This window comes from Eucalyptus grandis, chromosome 5 (genome assembly GCF_016545825.1).
Source record: "Eucalyptus grandis isolate ANBG69807.140 chromosome 5, ASM1654582v1, whole genome shotgun sequence".
Classification (NCBI taxonomy): Eukaryota; Viridiplantae; Streptophyta; class Magnoliopsida; order Myrtales; family Myrtaceae; genus Eucalyptus; species Eucalyptus grandis.
Window position 1 is genome coordinate 59991061 of NC_052616.1, and position 25810 is coordinate 60016870.

A 25810-nucleotide genomic window follows, 5' to 3' on the forward strand; every position below is an offset into this window, starting at 1 on the left:
GGAAAACAAGAACGGGAACAGAGCATTACCCAGAACCAGAACCAGGAAAAGCCTCCTCCGTTTCTCCTCCCCTGCTCTCTCCCCCTCTCTCTGCTTTCTGGCTCTTCTCGACTCCTGCAAATTATGAATAAGATGGCTGATGAATCATGATTCAATGCGATGCCAACGCAGTCTACACGTCCATATATAGGGCGAGAAAAGATCCTGAGCGTCTGTCGGGTATGTGGGATCCTAAAGATCACCCCTGCCCCGACACTTTTGTTAGAAAATCTGTGGTCAGAAGCGCTTGCGGGAGTGACAATGAGATTACCAAGTAAAGGGTGGATGACAACAATCGAGAAAGAGGCAGGAAAGTCGAAATGAATGCGAGGGAATCAATCGAAAGATGACATAAGAGGGAAAGAGAGTTCAAAAGTTTGGAAAACTCGAAAGCTTCATTTATTAATCTAATCGGAAATGTGTCCAAAGCCCACCAACCGAATCCGTCGAGCTTGCAAGGTCATCTGATCAATTACGGTTGACTAGGCTGACGATGTTGAGTCTTGGATTCGGTCTCTCTCTCTCTCTCTCTCTCTGTGATGCCTGGGACGCCGGCACAACCGCCCCCAACTTCCTCCTCCTCATCTCGAATTTAAATTATGAACCCACAAAAAAAGAAAGAAAAGGAACCTCAGTACTAATCCCCTTGCTTTATTTGCAAATTCAAGTGCAGAAGATCGCCCACGTGCGTCTCTACGATGCGAACCCGGACATTCTCACAGCTCTGGCTCGCAGTAAAATTCGGGTAATCATCAGTGTTCCCAACAACCAGATTCTTGCAATCGGGTCGTCGAATGCCACGGCTGTAGCTTGGATTAGCCGAAACGTTCTTGCTTACTACCCGAAAACCCTAATAACAGGCATTGCAGTTGGGGATGAGGTCTTGACCACAGTACCCTCTTATGCTCCCATTCTTGTGCCTGCAATTGAATTCCTTTACAGCGCTTTGGTAGCTGCAAATTTGCATAATGAAATTAAGATTTCGACCCCACATGCCGCGTCTCTGATTCTTGACACGTTCCCGCCTTCTCAAGCTTTCTTTAACCAGAGCCTTAGTTCAGTGATAGTCCCTTTGTTGCGGTTCTTGTCTAGGACTGGCTCGCCATTGATGATGAATTTGCACCCTTACTATGTGTTCATGGAGAATAAAGGTGTAGTTCCTCTTGAAAATTCGCTCTTCAGGCCAATAGCTCCATCCAAAGAAATGGTTGATCCCAATCCTTTGCTTCATTATACTAATGTGCTCGATGCGATGATTGACGCTGCCTATTTTTCGATGAAGAATTTTAACATTACGGATGTCAAAGTTCTCGTGACTGAGACAGGATAGCCTTTGAAGGGTGATTAAAAGGAGCCCTATGCAACCATTGATTATGCTGATACTTACAATTCAAATTTGATTAAACATGTACTTGATAAAAGTGGTACTCCTCTGCATCCAGAGCTCACGTCCAATGTGTACATATTTGAGTTGTTCAATGAGGATCTTAGATCACCTCCAGTATCTGAAGCCAGTTGGGGGTTGTTTAATGGGGACTTGACACCGGCTTACTTGCTGCACGTATCAGACACCGGTGGCTTTTTGGCCAATGATACAACCAACCAGACATACTGTATTGCAATGGGCGGTGTAGATTCAAGGACATTACAAGCAGCACTGGATTGGGCATGTGGTCCTGGGCAGGCAAATTGCACAGAGATTCAGCCAGGAGAGAGTTGTTTTAAGCCAAACAATGTGAAAAGCCATGCTTCGTATGCATTTGATAGTTATTACCAGAAGGAAGGGAAAGTTGCTGGGTCTTGTGATTTCAAGGGTGCTGCTATGATCACCACTACTGACCCCAGTAGGCATTCTTCTTTCTTTTTCCATGTTGCTTTCTTGAACTGCATAGATATTGATTTGTGTCATGCCCCTGCTTGGCCATGCCTGTAAGGGGCTATGACTTCATTGGCGAATGTGTGATTCCCTATGAGCAAGATTACAACTCGTCTTAGTAAGAAGTATGACTAAATTGGATGAATCTTTTCTTCTCAAACTTGAGCCCTAAGAGTGCACATCCTGTTACTAGTCAATGTAACTAAAGGGTTTGTGAAGAAGTAGTAGTTCTTGAAGTTGGCATTAGGACTTCCTTGTGAATGCACCTTTCGTAAGCTCTAATCATTGAATTGGATTGGTCTTAGGATAATAGACTGGTGAGTACTATTGGTCAACCAAACTTCTCAATCTGTCATTTAACCGTTTACCTAGGCCACACGATGATTCTTATCTTCCTTATCTGGGTTGAGCTGGAAGACTCCTAAGTGACCATAAACTTAGTAGAGATGCCTCATTTCCTGTGCGATGCTTCTAATTGAAAAATTAGCATTTGCAAGATCTTAATAAGAAATATTATTTTCCTCTTTGGTAATGTTTACTGTGCTTCTGAAAGTTTTGAGCCCATCTGACGATTTTATTGTTTCAATTCAGGTCATGGAGACTGTATCTTTCCAGGAAGGTGAGAAAGGCCATTTCTTCAGTACTTTCTTTTCTTGTGTTTATGCCATCTTGTGTCGATAAATCTCATTCTCCCCACATATTGCATTATGCATGTGCTCATCGGACGTGTTAAAACATAGAAGATTGCTTGATTAGAATCCCTCTTGACGTTCTCATTACCGGGTAATGCCTAACTTTGGGTGCAGCAAGGAAAGCAACAACACAGGTCAGGCAAATTCCACCGACTCAAGTTGTGCAGCCAACAAATTAGGGCTCATCACCTCAAGAAGTGGAGGGATAGGTGCATTGGTGAGAGCATTTCAACTTCTTCTAGCCACACGTTTCTCCCTTTTCTTTTCGATTCCCATGTTGATGCCACGCTAAGTTACAGACCAATGACCGTGGATCTTTGGTTGGATGAGATTCATTCATTTGTTATTTTCCCCTGATTCAGATCAGATTTTTTCAAACATCTGCCCCCAATTTCACGAAAAGTTAGGACAGAAATAGGTTGTAGATGCGTGTTTGAGGATTCTGACTATTCCTTCTGTGTACATTCATGTAACGAGTTTGTTCTTTTAAAGTTTGCAATTTCGGGGCATCTTTCCTCTGACTCGCCATGGCCGTTTCTTTTGTTTTTTTTTTTTTCGATGCTCTTTTCTTTTTGGTTCTGTTTCCTGAATTTTACACCGCCTCTTCTCTTTCAAGTCGAATCATAACGGGAAAGATGTGCTCTGAGTTTCATGCGATGTACGGCTCGAGGAATTACTGCTCGAGAATATAAAGTTGATTAAACTCAAAAGCTCAAAAGCACGGAACAAGTACTTTCTTTTGTATGATATGTGCTCCCTTTGCGACATATGGAAATATGGTGATTTTACAAAGAGGCCTGCAATTTTAGTTTCATTTAGGCCGGTGGCAAAATGGCAAAAATATGGAAGATACATACCAGGAGACTCAAGGAAATGAAAGTTAGTTTTCCAAACAAAATTAAGAAAAAATTATAAAATAACTAAAAATATAAGAGACTCAAGTTTGATTGCTGCTCACGTCACCGAATGGTGGAGACAGTCCCTACTCCCCACCCTCGAGAAAAATAAGAAGAAAGCGAGAGACGGTGGGATCCAACCGGGAACAACATACCTTTCGTATATTCTAAATTACTTTGTTTTTTTGTTCTTTTTGGGAATCGTTCAAGTCTAATATAAATAAGTCAATTGATGTAGATCCAGCAGAAGACCTTACTGTATTTAACTAGAGGAATTCAACTCGTTTCATGAATGAAATGGTAACAATTAACCTATAAAATGAAGGGACTAGGGGACTCTCTCTGTGTGTGATGTGGTTGAGAACCGAGAGAGCGTGTATTGGACCGTCCTTGGCTTTTAATGGGTATGGACCACTGCAGTGTGTCTAAGCAGCAGATTCCATTTCTAGCTGCTTATTTATTTAGAGCTGTGGGGCTTGGGTTCAACAAGGCCAAGTACGGTGGCTTTGACTTGGTGAAGCTCCCAAGCTGTCAAGAACAATTAATACATTTAACAGAGCTCTTCTCCTTGCTCTTCTTCTTTCTACTGTCGTTGTTTCCATGAGTGCTGTCGACCATGACATTGCCAGAGAAATTGATTGGAATAACTTTTGTCATTGATCAAGCGGCAGGAAGCTTATGGTCGACAAAGATGATGATGATGATGAGCACTGTGTTGTAATTATGGTTAATGGATCAACGAAAGCCAATAAATTAAGATACGTCTTTTCTGTTCACGTATCTCTTTTGGATTCATGATTTCCTAAATTTTTCTATTCACGTATCTATTGAATTCATGAATTTCCTAGATTCATGTATATTTTAGTTCATGTATTTATTGAATTCATGAATCTCTTGAATTCACGTATCTTTGGATACATGAATCTCCTGGATTCACGTATCTCTTTATTCATGAATCTCATGGATACACGCGTCTATTTAATCATGTATCTCTATAGTACATGAACTAAAAAAAGCTCTATAAATAGATATGAGCATAGAGCTTCATTAGAGTTTTTGGTTTTGGTTTTTCCGACTTGATTCCAAAAAGGCTTTGATATACTTTTCTACTCTTCTGTTTTTTCTGGATGTGCTGGTTCAATTGAACGATTCGACAGAGTCCTGTTTGCATAGTACTAATCCAAACAGGTTTGAGGTGTTATATCTTAAGAGGCATAGTTCGTGATCTGGGCAAGCACTATCAAGTGGAACTAATCGCCTTAAGGAGATTCGGATATTCGTACCTCACCTCCAATTTTATGTTATTTTTCGGTGATATCTTATTTTCTTCTCCTCCAAGATTGGTAAAAGGAAGGATATTATAAAGTTGTTATCATATTCTTTATATTGATGTTCTGACTACAACAAACAGTGTGTATTCTTTGGATTAATTTCCAACACACTGCTCGTTTAGAAGTTGGCATAGTTGTGGAAGTTTCTTTGGCAGGTTTGCTGAAAATTTTGACAAGGGAGGTAATGTGAATGGTAGCGCAGGCTATGGTGGAGCCGGAGGTGGAGTTGGTGGCGGCAGTGGAAGAGGAGATAGTGGTGGAGGAAATGGCGCATATGGCCATGGAGAAGATTATGGAGGAGGGGCAGGGGCAGATGAGGGTAGTAGAAATGGAAGAAAAGGCAAGAGTGGTGGAGGTGGAGAAGGTGGCTCTGACGGAGGCTTTGGCCATGGAAGTGGCTTTGGTGCTGGTGGTGGTATTGGAAGTGGAATCGGCAGTGGCGGTGGAGGTGGCGGTGGTGGAGGTGGAGCATATTGCAGCAGTGGCTCTGGCGAAGGGTTTGGTCAAGGAAGTGGCTTTGGCGCTGAATTTGCTTCAGGAGCTAATGGAGGGGGAGCTGGTGGTGGAGAAGGAGGTGGAGGTGGTGGGGGCGGTTTCGGTGGAGGCTTTGGCAAGGGAGGATTCACAGGTGTTGCTGGAGGAGGTGGCGGTGGTGGAGGAGGTGTGGGGGTCGCGGTGGCAGTGGATTGGGGGGATGTTCAGGGGAGGGATATGGCCATGGTGAAGGCAGTGGTTTCGGAGCAGGTGGAGGCGGAGGCATGGGTGGTGAGTTCAACGGTGGCAAAGGCAGCGATTCATCTGGTAAAGGGATGACAACTGGGGGAAGTAATGGTATTAGAATTGGGTTTGGCATGGATATTGGGATTGGATTTGGAAGGGGGGGCCGGGACGGAGCCAAACGTAGCAGCTACAGGAAACACTGAAAGTTCCCATCTGTATGTCCACATCAAGACCAAGAAAGTTTCTACCATATTCTTCTGTTTGGTGATGCAAAGAGAAGCATCACTCCTATCAATTTCAAGTGCCAGTGCAAATGCAGAAGGCATTTAAGTGATGTAGGAATGAGAACTAATAAGTCAATTACACATCTTGTATCTGTCTAATTGCGAAGGTATTCTGAACATTGAATGAACTAAAAAGACCGATGGCAGGGCCTAGACCTAGACTCGAATATTTGGGCAGACATATTCACAAATTTGCGTAATTATTGCACAAATTACTATGTACGATGACTAGTGAAAATTTCTGGGTCACTGAACATTACGGAACTTATAATCTGCACAGTTCTTACAAGGGATGATATGCTTGAAAAATGAGTACACCTCAGTCAGGAGCACTTAGACTTTTGGCCACTGTGGACTCACCACCTGCACAGGCCAATAAATAATCTCACCAGCAAAAACACATCAAGTAGATGCATTTATCAACTCAAAATTCACTGTCATCATAGAAATCGGATAAAATAAGAACAAACCAATTTTTAAGACCACTCAAGGAAGAAAAGGGAATCAGATGGCCAATAAAGAAGTTTAGTACATTATGGTCGAAAGCAGGGTGTCAATGTATTCTTCATGGCAAGGAGAATGCATGTAGTGGAAGGATACGAGACCGGGACATCCACTGTGTTCCAGTCTTTTAAACTTCAGATGATGCATTCTCTCAACATTTTGCGCAGAAATGGGAAAAATTGTAGTAGAATAGGAGCTAACCTCGAGAGTACTGAACACCAGACGCATTCGGCTAGCAACTACCGATGGCTCTTCTGAACGGCCCATCACAGCCATCTGCTCCAGTTGAAGAGTTTTCACCGGAAGCCTTAATTTAATCATACAGTTCAACAGGTATCAACATTAGATTCTAAAACTAAAACGTGGTATGCGAGGACAAGTAGTTTCCTTCTAGAATCTTTTGTCACAATGAGAAGGCTTGCATTCAGAAATCAATAATAATGATACGAAGAAAGCAAAAGCTCACCATGCCATTCCCCTAATATAATATGCATTTGCTATGAGAGCATAGAATCCTTTCCACTGGCGTAGTATTTCTTCCGACACTGGTGGGGTAGATGACCATCTAACGACTGTTGGTTGTGGTGTGCACAAGATGGTAATGAATATAATGCTCAACCAAAATATGCACTCATCAATCTGCGGATAATGAACACCAGTGGACATCTTAAAACAGTCAAATGCATTGATATTGGAAAGGGAATAAACTAAGAACAGGATCATTATAGATTAAAGAGCCCAAAAAGTCACCAAGAACACTGGAATGCCACTATTATTATATAGTTGATGAAGTTTACAGGTTCTAATCATTAATTACCTCCTCAGAGATGATCTTAGATTTTAAAGTGGTGTTTCCACCATAAGCTTGCATTGCTTCAATCTCAACACCAGATCCTTCATATCAGTAAGTTCATCCCTCAATCCTTCGTCAGTGCAGCCGAGTGCGTATGCATTTACCCCAGCACTGATGAACTCCTGATACAGGGAAAAGGTTTTGACTTACAAAAGACAACAACTCAAGCTCACTCATGAGAGATCCAGCAAACTGCTAAATATACTTTTAAGTTGTCACCTCCTCCACGATCAACAGCATTCTTGTACCACCTAAAGAGACTGATAGCTATGTTTCGGGATGAACGATATTCATCATCAAGCGAACTGGAGTCACCCAGTCGGCACTATAGCATCGCAGAAATTGCACAACCTTCAGCACCAGAAAGAACTAGATCGAGATATTACAAAAGAAATTGGAACTCGGGATAAAGAACATGCATACTAGCCATTTTTTTGAAGCCACATGGTGAAGGGTCTGCAGTTGAGTGCGGCCTTTGTCAGAAAATGAAGAATTCAAAACGTTACTAGTACTCCTCACAGGAACAAAAACTGCACTTTTAGTGGAGCAAATCACATGGCTAGCTCCGCATGAAACAGTCTCATGCAGAACCGGATTCTTTGGAAGTGCCTGGTAATTGCCAACACTGCCCATTACAGTAAGCATGGTTGTACCATGATAATTCTTCATTCAGCATGCCATCCCAAAACAAATGACTGTAAACCTGACAAGATTAACAAAACCAACATGTTGAGCACTTTCAATGATCAACAAAACCAAAGTTCATAAAAAAGAAAAGATAAAGGACTTGACTTTCTCCATGCCCAGAAAAGAATCTACAAATCCATAATTCAATTTACTAACAAAATTGGAAATTGCCCTGACCTATCAAAAATTGGCAATCAAGAATTTAAAAATGGAAAGAAAGGAAAATTCGGCCCATGGAAACAAAAGGAAGCCATTCACATCATTAGAAATTGGCTTATAGAAACTCCAACACTTCTTATATCCTCTGTTTTCTCTGTTCAACACCAGTATTGAAGTGAAGATACTAGAAAGCAAGGCTGAAACTTCACACTCTTACGTTTCTCCCACCAAAATTTTCATCTAAAAACAACATGGAACCAAGCATAAGCACGTACAAGCTCGCCCCCCTAATCGACAACCCCTTTCGATTGCTCGCCTTGACTCAAAAACACATCATTCACAGCAAAACCAATCAAACAAACGAGAATCCAGTAAACAGAACGAACCGCAAAACTCGAGACGACCCATCACCCGAAAACGCGAATCTGTGAAGGGGAAAAGCAGAGCAGCAGGGTCATTTGCATCTAGAAACAACATAGAACGGATTGCATCAGCACTTCCAAACTGGCCCCGCAATCGACAACGCCTTTCGATTCCTCGCCTCGACACTAAAACACGTCATTCACAGCAAAAGCAGTCAAACAAACGAGAACCCAGTAAAAAGAACCCAATGAACGCAAAACTCGAGACAACCCATCACCCGAAAACGCGAATCCGCGTCAGGAAAAGCAGAGCAGCAGGGTCATTTGCATCTAAAAACAACAAGAACCGATTGCATCAGCACTTCCAAGCTCACCCCCCTTATCGACAACCCCTTTTGATTGCTCGCCTCGACGCAAAAAACACATCGTTCACAGCAAAACCAATCAAACAAACGAGAACCCAGTAACCAGAACCCAATAAACCGCGAAACTCGAGACGACCCATCATCCGAAAACGCGAATCCGGAGAAAAGCAGAGCAGCAGGGGTCACGCACCTCGTCAGGAACGAGACGAGCTCATCACACGGGAAATGCTAAGAGAGAGGAGCTCTGTTTTCCCCCGCCAGCAGCGGCATGCATCATCCGAGTCGAGATAAGAAGAGAATTCGAAGCAGGGGATGGACCCAATAGCCATCAAAGATCTTTGGGGGCGGGGCAAGGAATCTGTTCTCGGCCACCAGTCATTTGCATGGCTCTGGAGATTCCGGTTGGATTCTCTCCCTCGAATTCTCGGACTTTTTCCCCTGGCGAATTTCGGCCGCCATGAAAGTTAACGTGCGGGGGTTGTCTCTCGTTTGGTTTTTTGTTTTTGTCCTCTTCTTGGTTCTGCAGTTTTGGGAGAGAGGGAAACGGCGCCGTGCTGTGCAAAAAGCAGTCCAATTTTATTTCATAGTTAGGTGGAGATATCATGATGAGAAAAATGGGTATTTTGTTGATGTTCCTAAAATCTTATTAGGCAAAGGTGGAAATCCGACGTGCAAAAGTAGGATAGAAAAAATGGTGGATAAACCATGGTTTTTTTCATCATCAAAACAGGACAAATTCAATGAACCTTTTCATTTTAGAATCATGATAAATGACTAATTATATAAACATCACAAGTAGAGGGAGAAACTGAGCCAATTCAACTTGGGAATTCAAAGTTGATTCACAAGGAGACTTATTCTCTAAATTGGGAACTGAATCAAGGTTGGTTCCCAATTTTATACTTGAAATTTGGTCAGTTCTACTCGAGAATCTTCTATAAGGTTGATTCTAAGGTAGAATTTAGAATCAAACCATATTACCACTAATTTTAAGTAAGGTTTTTTATACTCTTTTTTTAAATAATAATTTTGTGGATATTAAATAAATTTGACATCAAGCAAAAAAAAAAATTATATTCAAATTTGACACATGCATATTATATATAATAGATGAAACAAAAAAATGCAAAATAAAAGCCTCGATCGGTTCCAAAGTCAATAAAGTCAATTCCCTATATGAAAAATTGGAAATTGAATTTGACATCATAGATTTCAAGTTTAAATTTGAAATCCATGCAACCTAAAATCAATCAACCTTAATCTTAACAAGCCTAAAATTGTTTTATGGTATCGTGACATGTTTAGGTAATCTAGTATAGAAGGATTGTGCGTGAAAAAAAGGGGTTATAAATGTAAGGTAAAAATTATCTGGTTATCAAATATCAACTTCTGAGATTTATATTCCTTTGAAAAATTATATATATATGAGAAAATATTCAGTGATTAGCAATCACCACGTCATCGTCTTACGTGGCGCGCACGAGCTTAGATGGCTCCACTGAAATGTCGACACGTGTTCACTGATGGAAAATGGAAAAGTCTAAAATGTGAGGCTTTCTTTTTCTCTCTCTTCTGTCAGCCGACTGAAAAAAGCCTCGGCAAAAGCAACAATTAATGCTCTTGCCGCTCAAAAATCTCTCTCCTCCTTTCAATTTGCAAACATTTTTTTGCCTTCTCCTTCGTTGAGTTGAGAAGAAAAGACGAAGACACCTTCTCTCTCATTCTCCCGCATGCCTGATCGCTCGCCTCCGCCTCCGCCTCTCCCAAGGCCCTCATCGGTCGCAAGTTCTGCTAAGATCTGCCTCTGGCACGTCGCCTCCCCCATGACCCTCGCTTGGTCGCTGCTGCTCTGTCCCGAGCCCCCTTTGCCTCCACCGTCGCCTCCGGAGCCTCATCGGCTGCCACGATTCATCAGACTCCTCTCTCTCTCTCTCTCTCTCTCTCTCTCCCCCACGCATGCTCGTGCCGGTCTCTTGGGAACCCTGGCGGCGTCTACTGTGGCCACATCATATCTCTCAGCCTCGGCAACTTATGAGCCTTGGTCCGATCGCGTCCCTCCGACAAGCTCGTTATCACACCTCATCCCATCCACGATCTCGTCCACTTTACGTCTTTAGATCATCTGGTAACATTTCGGGTATTGGTGGCTGAAGACATCGTTGGGGCGTTTTTCTTCCTCAATCAAGCTACAAAAATCCTTGGAACATTGCAGTCGGGGAGGAAACTCTGAAATCAGAGATTTGTCTTCATCGAGATCACTGCACCTGAAGTCCCTGTAGAAATTGGATAAAAGAAGACGTCGACTGTGTATGTTAGTGCTGAACGCGACGCACGCCCACTCGACATCAAGCTCTGGCCAAAAGAAGCGCCCAAGGCCGTAAGGAACTTCTTTAAGCTCTGCCTCGAATGTTACTACGGCGGCACCATCTTTCACCGCATCGTCGAGGACTTCCTTGTTCAAGGTGTCAATCCTTTCCTAGTGGCTCTGGCACAAGTCCCCCCCTTCCCTCCCCCTCTCTCGAAATGGCATTACAGAGATTTTGAGCAATTGGTTTGGTCTGTTAGCATAGGGTTTTGTTGATGGTTATTGTTGATGGTGATGGCTGATGTGTTAGTGATGTTCTATTGCATTTGTTCATGTGACTAGAGATTGCATTAGCTCTTGCTTCAATGTAGGATCTGCACAAGTCAATCGTGTATTCTAGGGTGGGGGGAAGAACAAAAGATTGGCTTTTAGCTGGGTTTTGCACAAATATATAAGAGATTGTGCTCTAAAGATGGTTCTCTAAAAAGGAAATTGTGAATATAGAAATCTGTCATGTACAAATTCTTCAATGTAGGTTTCTATGTTGTCCCCGCTTTTGCTTTCTCTTAACACCATTGATGTTGTGAGCTAGTGATGAGGTTGCTTATTGTTTTCTTTCTTGTGACAGCATATGGCAAGGGTAAATCTTCTTTTCGCACATTTAGTTGTATTTAATCACTGTTTTTAGATAACTAGAGTGTGAAGGCAATCCGAAGGAAGACCATAGAAACTGGTAGGATGAGGTATCTCTGCATTTTCCCTCGCGGGTTCATGAAACTCTTGCGTTCGATTAATTTATTATCTGAAGATTATGAAGTTTTTAACTTCAGTTTGGAGTGCACTCGCATTGAAAAGATGGTTAGATCTTTCAATTGGTTTGGGCTAAAGATAGATTTTGTTGTGAGAAGAGGAAATTTCCAACTTGTTTTGTCACTTTGGTCTTTCGGCAACGGGAATATTAAATGAGTGATGAAGTCATGTAGAATCGAACTGTTGTATGGACAATAATTGAGCTTAATTCGCATTGAGTGAAGTCCTTGATCTTAAGATTATGCATGTAGTATTATCATGCTCTTCAACATTGTTTAATTTCTGAATTTGAAGGAATTTGGTTTTCAAACTCATAACCTTGTTTTTACCTCCTGATGGTCGAATGAGCTAATGTCTTGACTATGGACATTAATGGTTGAAGCTAGCTAGATTTGTGTATTTAAGTTGGATGATCTTGTCAATATATTTCTCCTGCTTAATTTAATTTTATTGGCTCTTTGCTTATAGTACTGAGGAAGCACAATAAGCTAGTTATGCCCGCTGTCTGCTTGCAGCTAGGCATTTCAATGTAAAATACCTTTTCCACTTTGTTCTTGTTTAAATGAGGTGTTGCTTTAGCCGATGGATAAGGTATGGTGATGGCTGTGGTGATGTATGTGATTATGTCCACCAAGATTCATTTGCCTCTATTACGTGGTTTGCATAAACTGCCTTGTTCTTTTTTACCCAGATTTCTTCTGTCTAATTGCAGTTAGGTCTTCTTCATTGCGGCAAGAGTTGCTGGCTAAGGTGGACAAACAATCTTAGTCCGAACATAAACATGGACCTTTTACTGAAGGGGGAGAAGCTTGTCGGTTAGCTTCAATGAATAGGTCTTCTGAAGCATTTATGGGGAGATCAATCTGCTTCATTGAAAAAGTGGAATTAACTTTGAATTGGTCTTTATCTTTGTACTTGGTATTGAGAAGAAAATATAGCATGCACATGATATTGAAAAGGCAATATATTTAAGGAAGAAGGCTTTCTCTATGTTATGCCTACGATTTGAAATTCGTTTACCTTGCTAAGCCCGGTGACAAATAGCCAAGATTTGGCTTCGTCTTGTTGTAAGGAGACCGGGATATTGCCAGGTTTGCTTCAGAGGACCGCCATCATTTCCTTTCAACTGGGATGAATTTCTAGTAATCTCCCAGTCAACTTTTAGTGGTGGATACCATACCAAAGCTCAACCCTGGGTGATGCCTATGAAATTATTAGTTTAGCGCCCCTACAACCCTCTATCGGCATGCAACAGTAATTCATTGGCAAAAAGGTGAGGTGCAATTGCAGGTCTTGACAATTTTCTTGATCTTGCTCTAACTTGAAAATAGAGATGCATTTCTTCGAAGGAAAGGGTCTGTCTCTTTTCATCTTTTTATCATTTTGAAGCCACCCTATTTCACTAAGAAAAGTTTAGAAATGCTGATTGTGCATAGGTAAAATTAAGTCCATGGCTTCTGTTTTAATCTCAACATGGTTGAATTTGATCTTGTTATATCTTTTGCATAAAAGTCTCAACCTTTTAATAGATTGTGACTTGAATGGTGCATATCACTGTCCGTCTCTTAATTTTTCAAAAGATCTAAGTTGGGCATAATCTAAATGTTAAAGGGAACAGGATAAATTTTTGCCTCCAAATAACCATCTCGCTGCGTACCAAAGATCTCGTGAGATGATACAGGTTGAGAAGGGGCACTCTCACAGTCAAGATCGCCATAATAGGACTCAACAACTTGCTCCAATCAAGAGAGATTAAAGTTATAACTAAGGACAAGTAGGCATTGCAAGAGCATTAACACTAGGCAATTCTAAAACAATGGTAAGCTTAATCTTTCTTCATTCAAAATTGCAAATAATGCCGCGATAGATGAAATTAAAACAAAGTATATTAAAGGGCAACTGTATATGCCAAAAGTTCCCAGCGTCTAGATAACTAAATTCTTCAAATTTACATGATTATGTCCCAAAACTATCATAACAATTAGGCAGAAGCCGGTGCTACGTGCTTCCTTCGCATGGCTTCAGTACCTACATCATCATCAGCTCCATAAATCAGCAAAAAAAGCCAAAAAAATTCCATCACCAAGTGCAAAAGATAACATTATCTCCGTAGACAATCAAACAAGAGCAAAGCTCATCACCTTCTCTGAAACCACTCCCGAACTTGTAAGGGACATTGCAGAGATACCCCATCCTACTAGTTTCTGTGGTCTTTCTTTGGGTTGCCTTCACACTCCAGTTATCCAAAAAAAATGATCGATTACATCTCAATGTGAGAAAAGAAGATTTGCACTTGCCATATGTTGTCACAAGAAAGTAAACAATAAGTAACCTTATCACTAGCTCACAACATTTATGGCACAAAGAGAAAACAAAAGCGGGAACATAGAACAAACACCAGGACCTAACCTACATTGAAGAATTTGTAAATGACACGTTTCTATATTCATAATTTCCTTTTCAGAGAACCATCCTTGGAGCACAATGTCTCTTTTATTTGTGCAAAGCCCAGCCAAAGTCAATCTTTTGTTCTTCCCTTACCCCAAAAAAGAAAGAATACACTAAATTAAAGCAAGAACTAAGGCAAGCTCTAGTGATGCAACAGAACGGCAATACCACATCAGCCATCACCAGCAACAATTAACTATCAACAAAACCCTCTATGCTAACAGACTAAACCAATTGGTTTTGCTCGAAATCCCTGCAATTCAATTTCAATAGCGAGAGAAGGGACGTGTGCTGGAGCAAGTAGGATCCCCACCTTGAATTGCAAGTAGACAGCAGAAATCAGGATAAAAAAGAACAAGGCGGCTTATGCAGACCACGTAATAGAGGAAACTTAAACTTATTGGACACAATCACATACATTACCACAACCATTGCCAATACAATCTCATCCACCAGCTAAGCAACCACCTCATTTGAACAATAACAAAGTGGAAAAGGTATTTTACATTGAAATGCCTAACTGCGAGTAGACAGAAGGTTCGACTAGCTTATTGACAAGATCATCCAACTTAAATACACAAATCTAGCTAGCTTCAACCATTAATGCCCATAGTCAAGACATTAGCTCATCCGATCATCAAGAAGTATAGACAAGGTTATGAATTTGAAAACCAAATTCCTTTGAATACAGAAATTAAATGATGTTGAAGAGCATGATAATACTACACGCATAATCTTAAGATCAAGGACTTCACTCAAAGCAAATTAAGCTTAATTACTGTTCATAACTTCATATAACAGTTCGATTCTACATGACTTCACCCTCCTTCAATATTTTCGTTGCCGAAAAGCCAAACTGACAAAATAATTGGATATTTCCTCTTCTCACAACAAAATCTATCTTTAACACAAACCAAATGAAAGATCTAACCATTCTTTCAATGCGAGTGCACTTCAAACTGAAGATATGTTTAAAACTCCATAGAACACAAGCTCAATCCCGAAGAAGCTACTCCACCATCCATTCTTGAGCATTGAATAAGCAATCTTGACCCAATTCACAATTCACTCTCTTAATTTTGCAGGGACGGGAGCAATTGGCTTAGCCTTGGCAGCCATTTCTGTGAAGCGAAGACGCAGAAACACAAATTGGAGGTTGGAATCGAATGCGAGAAGGAGCTTGATCGCTCATCTTAACGTTGCTTTCACATTAATCATAAACTCATCAGAGCGCAACTTCCAACCACATGTCCAAAAATAAAGCAAGAGGAAGAGAATCGAATCAAAACCAGATCGCGAAAAAGTAAAAAGCAGCTAGATTCATGACGCAATCACAGTAAAATAGGAGTCCACAACTTCTCAGTGCCATTCCAGAAAAATCAAACAAAAACTCAGATCACACAAACATGGAGACAAACCTTCCCCTTCGTCGGCGGCTCCAATACGTACATGGTCGACGTCTTCTTCTATCCAAATATTACAGGGACTCTGAGTGCAGTGAACTTGGCGAAGACGAGTCTTTGATTTCGGATAATCCTCCCTGACCGCGATGTTCCAAGGTTTTCTGTAGCTCGGTTGGGGAAAAAGAACACCCAAACGACACCGTCAGCTGCGGGTATCCAAAATGTTCCCAGATGACGAGATCATAGATGGGGTGAGGCATGATGACGAGCTCGTCGGAGGGACGCAATCGGACGGAGACCCAGAAGTTTCCGAGGCTAAGAGAGATGGTGCGGCCATAGTAAACGTCGCTAGGGTTCCCAAAAGATTGGGGCGATGAGGCTCCGGAGGCAATGGCGGAGGCAAAGGGGCTCAGGAATCAGGACCCAGCAGCTGCGACTGAGCGGGGCTCTTGGGGGAGGCGACGTGCCAAAGGCAGACCCAAGCAGTAGCGACCAAAGGCGGCTTTGGGGAAGGGGAAGGCGGAGGCGGAGGCGGAGGCGAGGCGGAGGAGCGCGCAAGAGAAAAGGGAGAGAAGCTTCATCGTTTCTCTTCTCGAGAAGGCCAAAAGCTTGAAAATTGAAAAGAGGAGAGAGAGTTTTTAGCGGCAACTCAAATTCGAGCATTAATTGTCGAGTCTCCTCGGTCCTTTTCGGTCGGGCGACGAAGAAAGAGAAAAAGAAAGCCTCACATTTTAGACTTTTCCATTTTCCATCAGTGAACACGTGTCGACATTTCAGTGGAGCCATCTAAGCTCGTGCGCGCCACGTAGGACGATGACGTGGTGATTGCTAACCACTGAATATTTTCTCCCTCTGAGATGTGAAACAACAAACCTGCAGATGTCCCAAGGCAAGTTGGGCCCGGGGCTCTGCCATGGACGCTTCAAAGTCAATGTAGAAAAGGTAGTCAAAGTACCTGCCATGTTTCAATATCAAATAGTCAAATAACAAAGTACAAAAGTCGTAATAAACTCTGCATCCCCGAAGAGTAGAAGATAAACCCTACTCTTTCAGAAATCAGAAATTGCATTATGACTATGTAATGGAAAACCAGTCGACAGTGAGACCACTCACTTGGCACTGCCTTTATTTGAGTCATCCACAACCCATAATGGACGCTTTCTGTGAGGACGGCTCCCTATCTGAAATTTCACTAGAGAATGTAACGGAAAAATGTCCGCTGGTGGTACAATCAAAGGCCAAAATCAACCACAGTAAAACTTACCTTTGTCAAATTAATGTCCCTAAGAGCAAAAACTGCAAGGGCTTTAAATAGTACACCAGGACCTTCTTTGAGAGTGAAAACAATGCTTGTCTGATGGGAAGATGTAAAAAGGAAAAAAAAAAAAAAAGAGAAGAAAAGAAGAAAAGCATTGTTGATGGTGCTATCAAGAGATTATGTCAAAATGTCATTGCAGCAATGTAATACCTTAAAGGGTCTGTCAGTTCCTGGGATGATAGGCTCTCTAGCAAGTATAAGGAAACGGGTAATGTTATCATCATCATCCTGATAAATGTTAAGTGGAAACAAACCCAATCAAGTATGACCATGAGAAAGACAAATGCAAAAGAAACACATGCTACACAAAACTTAAGACTAATGCCATTTAAAAAGAGCAGAGTATGGTAGTTTTACAAATACACCGATAATTGATGCATGATGGTTGTGCATAAGGGATGTGAAATGGTTTAAAATAAACTATTAATGTCATGGGATAATTCTCAGATATCTCAATGTCGGTGCATTAGAACTACTGTGCTGTATCGTTATCCTGGATATTTCTAATAATAAAAAATGCACAATCACAGTGAGTTGCTTTAGCAAACAGACAAAGACAGATTGACTAATATTCTAAACAAGTGATTCACTATGGCATGTGCATGCACTGAACAGTGCAAACTCCTCTATGTTCCTGTGAAACAAGCATCACCTGGATTTTTTCGGCGAGAATGTCGAGTCCATAAATCTCTGCTTCTCTTGAACTTGCAACAGCTCCAGCTTCTCTTACACCTTTTGAGGCGACAATCTATTTGGAGTATTATCGTTATGAAATCTTAGCAACATCAGTAATTTAAAATGATGCCAAAAGGAGACACATGACTTTTCAGCATGGTTACCTGAGCCGCCCCCGCAGTGTCTTCAGTATCTATTCTGACGACACCTAACTCCATTAGTGTCATCTCACATTGAGCCAGAGCCTGAAAGACATAAATTACATGTTAGATTGGAGACTAATAGGATCGTGTACATTTTCATAGAGAGTACATAATGTGTAATATAGTCGGTAGCATCAGATAGATATCACAATAAATACCAGCACATGAGATGCTTAAAACAAGTGACTAGGATTTGGCATCTAGCTCCTATTTCTAGTCAGCAATCAATAGTTATGATCCAAACAGGCAGCTGTAATGACAGCACATATACCTACAACTGAAAAGACAGTTTAACAGTTTCATCACAATTGATTTATGATCATATCCATTGGCCACAGTTTTATAGTATGTCATAATCAGTTGGTAATCATTACCCATATCCTGCATACAAGCAGGTCATAAAGTTAAACAGCCTTCCTATTTAAGGAACCAGGGAAAAGGAGAAGGTGAAAATGGGAAAATAAGGGCCTGTTTGTTTGTATTTCTTTTTGTGTTTTTAAACACTTTTTCTGTTTTTTTGTTCCTAGGAACAAAAAAAAACAGAAACGCGTTTGACGCGTTTACTTTCCTTTTTTGTTCTTTTGTTCCCGAAACAAAAAGAAACAAAAAACAAGAAACACAAATTTTGTGTTTCTTGTTTCTGAAACACTTTTGAGAAACACTTTTTTTTTTTTTTTTTCTCTTATTTTCTTGTTCTTTTTTTCTTTTGGCCGGTCGCCGGCCTCGGCCATGGCCGGCGACCGGCCAACGAGGGCGGCGGCCTCGCCCGCCACGGCGAGGCTCGCCGTAGCTGGGCGAGGGTCGGCCTCGCCATGGCTGGGCGAGCTCGAGCTCGCCCGGATCCGGCGAGGCCGACCTCGCCCGCCGGCGGCGAGCCTCGGCCTCGCCGAGCCACCGCCGGGCGGTCGACCTCGCGCTGGCCCGGGCGACCTCGGCCTCGGCGGATCAAGGTGAGGCCGACCTCGCGCCGGCCTGGGTGAGCTCGATCTCGCCCCGGATCCGGCGAGGCCGAGCTCGGCCGGCAAGCCTCGGCCTCGCCGGATCTGGGCGAGTCGGCGTCGCTTGGCGGTGGCCCGGCGAGGCCGCGCCGCCCGCCGGCGGGCGAGCTCGGCCTCGCCGGATCAAGGCGAGGCCGACCCTCGCCGGCCAAGGCCTTGGCCGGCGACCGGCCAAAAGAAGAAAAAAAAATGAAAAAGAAAAAAAGAAAAAAAGGAAAAATAAGAAAAAATAGAAAAAATAAAAGAAATAAAAAAATTATCCAAATTTACCAAACATGTTTCTGTTTATTTTTATTCCCGGAACAAGTTTACCAAACGCGTTGTTTTGTTCAAAAATTGTTCCCCGGAACAGAAACACTTTTTCTATTTCGTTCCCTTGAACAATTTTTAAACAGAAACGCAAACAAACGCGCCCTAAGTGACCTGTGGGTGGCTCAAAACCCGTTTAATATCCTCATTTCTTGTGCCAGGCAAACCCAGTAAACAGTGATGAACTTGTAATTGCACCTCCTCCACTATATGCAATCTATGACGAAGAAGCAAGTCATAGTTATGGTGGATGCTTCCACCTACAGAGTTCTCGATAGGTAAGACTACCTTGTCAACTAGCCACAATTCAACTGCTTGAAAGAAAAACACTTGAGTAGAGTACTTAAACATGTTATTAATTGACTCTAGGTTAATATTGCAAGTACATAAATTTGCAAATAAAGCAAGGGGATTAATACTGAGGTTCCTTTTCTTTCTTTTTTTGTGGGTTCATAATTTAAATTCGAGATGAGGAGGAGGAAGTTGGGGGCGGTTGTGCCGGCGTCCCAGGCATGAGAGAGAGAGAGAGAGAATCCAAGACTCAACATCGCCAGCCTAGTCAACCGTAATTGATCAGATGACATTGCAAGCTCGACGGATTCGGTTGGTGGGCTTTGGACACATTTCCGATTAGATTAATAAATGAAGCTTTCGAGTTTTCCAAACTTTTGAACTCTCCTTCCCTCTTATGTCATCTTTCGATTGATTCCCTCGCATTCATTTCGACTTTCCTGCCTCTTTCTCGATTGTTGTCATCCACCCTTTACTTGGTAATCTCATTGTCACTCCCGCAAGCGCTTCTGGCCACAGATTTTCTAACAAAAGTGTCGAGGCAGGGGTGATCGTTAGGATCCCACATACCCGACAGACGCTCAGGATCTTTTCTCGCCCTATATATGGACGTGTAGACTGCGTTGGCATCGCATTAAATCATCATTCATCAGCCTCTTTCTGGCTCTTTTATTCCCAGAAACAATTTCTAAAAATAAGTTTTTATTTTATTTTCTATTTTTCTTTTGTTCTTCTTCCTTGTTGTGGCCACCACCGGCCACTTGCTAACCGCCAGCCACCTCCTACCGCCCACAACCATTGTCGGCAGCCGACCGCTAGTGACTGTCGGTGGCAGTTGCCACCGCACGTAGCCCACCATCCACCGCCCACAACCCACCGGCCGACAACCGCCACCGTCCGCCGGCAGCTTGCTGTCGCCAACCATCACACGATCGCCGCATGACCGCCGATCGTCACTGCCAACCGCCGTCACAGAATCGCCATCCACACTCACCAGCCACCGCCCCTTCCCACGACCGATGGGCTATGGGTGGCAATCCTGTGGCAACAGTCGACGGTTGTACGGCGGTCGTGCAACGATTGGGCGGCAATCGTGCGGCGGCCGTGCGACGATCGTGCGGCAATCGTGTGGCGGTCGTGCGGTGACGGGCAGCGATTAACGGTCCGTGGGTAAAAAGAAAAACAAATAAATACAAAAATTTATAAATTTTTACCAAGCGCATTTCTATTCTTTTTCTATTCCAAGAATAGAAATTTTGTATAATTACCAGACACTTTATTTTATTTAGAAATTGTTCTCAAACTAGAAATAAAAAAAAAAAATAAAAACTATTTCTGAAAAGAAATAGTTTATTGGAATAGAAATGTTGCCATACACATCCTAAATAGGGTCACAATACTATATTTGTGACGACAATCGTGAGTTGCCAAGTATACGCAAAATGACACATTGCATTTTTAATGACATTGATGAAAAGAAACTAAATAAGGTCACATTCAAGTATTGAGTGAAAGTGTATGCTTTTTTATGAGACAAGAAAAATGAAAATTGACTTTTTGGTGAGACACGGTAAAAAAATTAGGTTAGAATTGACACTTGAGTTAAAATCATTATTTTTTATGAGATACAAAGTAGTTTAGACCAAAGCTTCAATACTTATTATAGTTACCACTTCTTAAGAGAATTGGGCCTAAAATACTTCCATTGTCGAAAGGTGCACGGGTTCATAGAAAATTGTTATCTTAAAATGCTTGCGATGACTAACAAGGAATACCCTATAATAAGAAATGGTTTCCGAAAAATTTGCATTATGACAGACCAATTATTTCAACTAGAACTATGAAAGTACTTGAAGGAGACAAGATTCTACACCTCTTGCTAAATTACCATAAAATTGATATACCATGATTTCAACTAAAGCTATAGAATTTTACTCCTTCCTTGCTGAATTGCCATATGATATTATTGTTCATTGACTAAAAGATGAAGAGATTTATTCTAAGAAATCCAAACCAATGCAGTCAACTAAACTGCTTTTGATACAGAGGAAGAAGAGAACAATTCAAGAAGACCCTTCAACTTTGGATTTCCTCTTTTTGAAAGCCTTAGGCTTGTATCCCTCTTGCAACAGCTTCTCAATTTCCTCAATATGTAACCCCTTGGTTTCCGGCACCAAGAAGTAAATGGCGACGAGCCCGAGAAAGGAAAACCCGGCGAAAAGGAGGAAGGTGCCGGCCGAGCCAAGAACCTCTGTCAAGGTCAAGAACGTCTCACTCACAACTAAATTCGAGCACCAATTGGCGACCGCTGCAATCCCTCCTCCGGTGCCTCGATACCTCAGTGGGTAAATCTCTGAATTCACGATCCATGGCACGGTTCCCATCCCAGGTGCGTAAGATATTATGTACAGCCCAAGGAGAAGGACGGCGAATATTCCGAACTTGCTTGGACAGCCATTCTCGAACCATATCCGTCGCTCGCCTCGGCACATGCCCCTTATTCCTTTGTCAGAAATCAGGCATGCTCCAGGTTGATACTAAATAACAAACGAACAAAATACGCAAGCTTAGCTTATGCATTATAAAAAGGGACGAAAACACTAGGGACAAATTGCTCGAAAAGAATAATTGAAGCAAACTTTTACCTCATTTGTACCATCGGCACAAAATGCACATTTAGCGTGTAAGCAAGACATGCAGTTCCATGAGGCTGCATCTGGAGCCGACAAATAAGCGGGACATGTAGTGTTTCCACCAAAGTGGTTAGATCCCAAATTACTAACGGCAGGGGCGTGTAGAGACGCTTGCCAGAATAAGACGGATAACACAACCAGGCAAGAGATAATGCCAAACATGGAAACGATCATCAACCTTCTCCGTCCATATCTATCGACAAATGCCATGCTCACAATAGAACCAACCACATTGAGGCCGGAAGTTATGAGGGAGAGAGCCAAAGCGGTCTTGTTCGAAGCAAACCCAGCAAACTGAACTATCGTCGGACTGTAATACATGACTGTGTTAATTCCCACAAACTGCTGAGCCACTTGAACCGTAATTCCAGCGTATAATCCTCTTCGAACTACCGGGTTACTCCAAGCACCCTTCACTTTGGCAATCATACTCTCTCCCACGATGCTCTCATCGGCTTTTTCAGCTTCAACAGATTCTTGCAGGGCATTCATTTCGTCCTCCACCTCATTGGCAGGATAAATCTTGGCCAAAATACTCCTAGCTTCATCGATCTTGTTCTGTTTTACAGAGGATATATGTATATCAGAGACAATATAATGTACCAGCCCATGTCGTAGACACGTGACTTTATGTTAGAATACAGAAGTAGGAAAATGGATTAAGTCATTCCCCATAGTCCAGCTAACCTGACAAAATTCTATTGCATAATATAAACATGGCTCGCATCAAAAAAAGTTCCAAGACAAACTCTCAACTCAATCACGACATGCATCTTATTTAAAAGAATCAGCAACCGAACCTGATGAACATACCACTGAGATACATAATTATCAACAATGGATCAAACAACAAAAAATGAATAATTTTTTGGGTTCATGCTCCAGGTAGAGAAATAAGTGTCTAACATACAAACATTTGCAAGATCAAGTCTAGACAATTTTTGGAAAACTCAACAAAGTATATAAAAATGAAAACTGATAGTGAAAACAAAATGGAAGTCAAGAAAATTATACCCGGTCATGTCATGTACAATAGGGACTTCCCAAGACCTGCAAGAATATGAAATAACTGAAAACTAATCCCTCTACACGATCTCAAATGGTAACCCCCAAGCATTTAATTCTCCACAGTTTGTCTTAATGCATAGCTAGCAAAACCATTATTCAAACAAGAAAATGATGTGTGACTTAACTACTAAACAACATGAAACCAGATTCCTAGTTTTAAAAGAAACTAAAAATTAATCAATAAATCGATTATGCCTCCAAAAGCTATGATTGTAAGAAAAAGACTAGAATTTTCCATCGACAAATTCTCAGTGTACATGCCTGCAACTATTACAATCAGACACATGACCAGTAGATACTAAAATGTGAAATAAGTTAAGAGCTCGACCGTTACCTTTCTGTAGAGCCACCTTGGAGACTCTGGTAGAAATAACATGAGGATGAATTGAACGAGGGCGGGTAGTCCAGCTACCCCGAGCATCCAACGCCAAGTCCCAGGTACCTAAAATTCAAAGAGGCCAACTTATTTGCTTATCTTAAATCGCTAATATAGGAGAAGAATATTACGTTATATTACGCATACACGAGTGAAGGCCAGATTGATGAGATAAGACAAGAATTGCCCTCCGGTAATGAGGAAACCATTTGTGCTAACTAGCGCACCCCGTATCCTGGCAGGAGAAGCTTCGGAAATGTAGAGAGGCGCGGTCATAGAAGCCATTCCAACGCCTAAACCTACGAGTATTCTTCCGATGATGAGCATCCATGGAGCTACAGAGGTGGCCATCACAATCGCACCAATAAAAAAAAGGGCGTCGGCCAGAAGTATCGATATCTTCCTCCCGAATCTATCGTTGATCCACCCACCAACAGCAGCCCCAACGATAGCTCCAGCAACAGCCATACTCACGATAGTTTCCTTCGAGCAGACAAGAAGTTTTGAGAATTAAAGTACTCAAGAAACATAAGCAATTTACAGGAAATGAGGAAGAATTAGTTACCTGTAACCATGTTTTCTTGTTGACGACTTCGAAGTCCTCCCGAATATAGAGCAACGCCCCAGAAATGACACCTTCAACCAGAGGAAATGAGGTATTCAGGTTTATGTACTATTCGAGGAGTGTTCGTTCCTCTTAACAGGTGATGCTTTTCTATTGTATGCCAAATCTCAATTAATAAAAAGGCAAAAGAACTGACTACTTGTTGCAACAAGCATAAGGACTGGGAGCATGGGAGTTGTAGCCTAGCAGTGTAGGCCCAATGGTAGACTTCAAGATTTGGTCCGGAGAAAGAAACCAGGGATGAAATTAGATGTTGGAGATTTAAATTAAAATAAATTGATACAAAAGGATATCTAAATTAAGGGGGAGCAAATCTAACGCTACAATTCACATGTAAGAGGAAGATTGTTAAGATGCACGTTTGAATTTTGTTAAAGAAGAGTCACATAAGAGAACTTATGTAATATGCAGTAGTTAATATATCACAGTTATCACATAACTCATTAGTTTAAGTTTTTTTAGTGCAGGTAGGTCCGACTAAATATATTAACGAACTCAGATTTAGCCTTCCTCTTGGCAATCTCCCCAGCCAAAGATATTGAGCTTCTACTGCGCACCCCAACACCCTTCTGCAGTGTTCAATGGTGGACTTCTCTGAAAGTAATTTTATGATCAACCAATATCTATTTTACAGCTCTTCTCTCCTGATGTAGAGTTAGATTTAGATTTGGCTACCCTTTTGTTCGGATCTAGATAATAAATTAAGAATGATTCTTTTTTGTCCTATACTTAATCAACTTGAAGAAAACCAAGATGAAGTGCACGGAGTTTATTTCACTATTCTTGAATGCATAACTGAGGGAACTTTGATTTAACCAAAAACTAGGGTTTTGATCAACTCCACATCATAATGACGTCCTGCTGACATCACTTGCTACGCATCGCCATCCTTATTTGTCCTATAAAGAAGATCTAAATAACCTCATGTTTTTTTTTTTTGGTAATTTGACTCTGTAGATTATATTATATGGTGCTTTGGCAAATAGCGCGAAATGATGACGGATACCTATACATTAGTATCAAAATACCAAACTAAAAAAATTAAATAATTAATTGTCGCTGTCATGAGAAACAATTTATTTTTTTCCTATACTTTTTTTTTCAAAATTTGGAGGGAATTTTGATTTGCTTAGCCTTGCCTCCAATCTCCTCCGAACCTAATGCCGAATTTAAAACCATATTCTCCGTCATCCGTTGCAGCGTGGTTCGGCCACCACGGCACCATAGTCACCTACCAATAATCTCTAGCCCTTGCTACAACTGCCGGCCGCCGCAACATCGATTTCCCATTCATGGTTCTCTCTCTCTCTCTCCCTCCCCGATAGAGGCGGGCAGTGGCCCTCCGGCGGCATTAAGTCACGGACCTCGATATGAGGCTGCACGGTGACAAAGAAATAGAGAAGCAGAGAGAACGTAATCGAGAGAGAAGGAGGAGAGTTGTAGGTTCGATGGCGGCGAGATGAAGGGTCGGAAGGCGATGGCAACATGGCACGGCTAATGAGAGCTGCGAGATTGGCCAT

At 41.8% G+C, this 25810-nt stretch overlaps 3 protein-coding genes, 1 long non-coding RNA gene and 1 other non-coding gene across 5 annotated transcripts; 1 reads left to right on the plus strand and 4 right to left on the minus strand.

The window, feature by feature from the left end:
- The first annotated feature begins 532 nt into the window (after positions 1-532).
- Positions 533-3054, plus strand: LOC104447533 (glucan endo-1,3-beta-glucosidase 1-like). Its single transcript, XM_039314006.1, is given in 3 exon segments — positions 533-1883; positions 2507-2534; positions 2722-3054. Coding segments are annotated over 3 exon segments (1557 nt in total). The 3' UTR covers positions 2900-3054.
- Positions 3055-5868: 2814 nt separating this feature from the next.
- Positions 5869-9273, minus strand: LOC104445620. The gene is made up of 7 exons (XR_005550977.1): positions 8959-9273; positions 7619-7898; positions 7401-7520; positions 7160-7317; positions 6809-6981; positions 6544-6649; positions 5869-6201 (listed from the first exon to the last, which is right to left on the minus strand). It is a non-coding gene; the product is annotated as an uncharacterized LOC104445620 (transcript).
- Positions 9274-13751: 4478 nt separating this feature from the next.
- LOC120293203 lies at positions 13752-16317 on the minus strand. Its single transcript, XR_005550920.1, has 3 exons — positions 15750-16317; positions 14025-15452; positions 13752-13911 (listed from the first exon to the last, which is right to left on the minus strand). It is a non-coding gene; the product is annotated as an uncharacterized LOC120293203 (long non-coding RNA).
- A 648-nt stretch (positions 16318-16965) lies between these two features.
- LOC104447531 (arogenate dehydratase/prephenate dehydratase 1, chloroplastic-like) lies at positions 16966-19588 on the minus strand. The gene is made up of 5 exons (XM_010061256.3): positions 19352-19588; positions 17892-17972; positions 17705-17800; positions 17203-17280; positions 16966-17088 (listed from the first exon to the last, which is right to left on the minus strand). Exons 1-5 carry the CDS (start codon positions 19586-19588, stop codon positions 16966-16968), a joined length of 615 nt encoding a protein of 204 aa, XP_010059558.3.
- Positions 19589-21464: 1876 nt separating this feature from the next.
- LOC104447530 (inositol transporter 4-like) lies at positions 21465-25810 on the minus strand. The gene is made up of 6 exons (XM_039314007.1): positions 25655-25810; positions 24231-24338; positions 23813-24148; positions 23624-23731; positions 22174-22779; positions 21465-22065 (listed from the first exon to the last, which is right to left on the minus strand). The coding sequence occupies exons 1-6, from the start codon at positions 25808-25810 to the stop codon at positions 21592-21594; spliced, it is 1788 nt and encodes a 595-aa protein (XP_039169941.1). The 3' UTR covers positions 21465-21591.

Bases quoted from the DNA above. Each gene is read 5' to 3' on its own strand.
- LOC104447531 (XM_010061256.3), bottom strand. From the start codon at position 19,588: ATGTTTAAGTACTCTACTCAAGTGTTTTTCTTTCAAGCAGTTGAATTG. The intron at 17,281-17,704 runs GTGATGCTTGTT...AACATTTATCAG, and splicing joins TTCTCGCCGAAAAAATCCAG to GATGATGATGATAACATTAC. The intron at 17,089-17,202 runs GTATTACATTGC...TCTTCCCATCAG, and splicing joins GAACTGACAGACCCTTTAAG to ACAAGCATTGTTTTCACTCT.
- LOC104447530 (XM_039314007.1), bottom strand. From the start codon at position 25,810: ATGGCCAATCTCGCAGCTCTCATTAGCCGTGCCATGTTGCCATCGCCT. The intron at 24,149-24,230 runs GTAACTAATTCT...GTCTGCTCGAAG, and splicing joins ACAAGAAAACATGGTTACAG to GAAACTATCGTGAGTATGGC. The intron at 22,066-22,173 runs GTAAAAGTTTGC...TTTGTTATTTAG, and splicing joins GTGCCGATGGTACAAATGAG to TATCAACCTGGAGCATGCCT.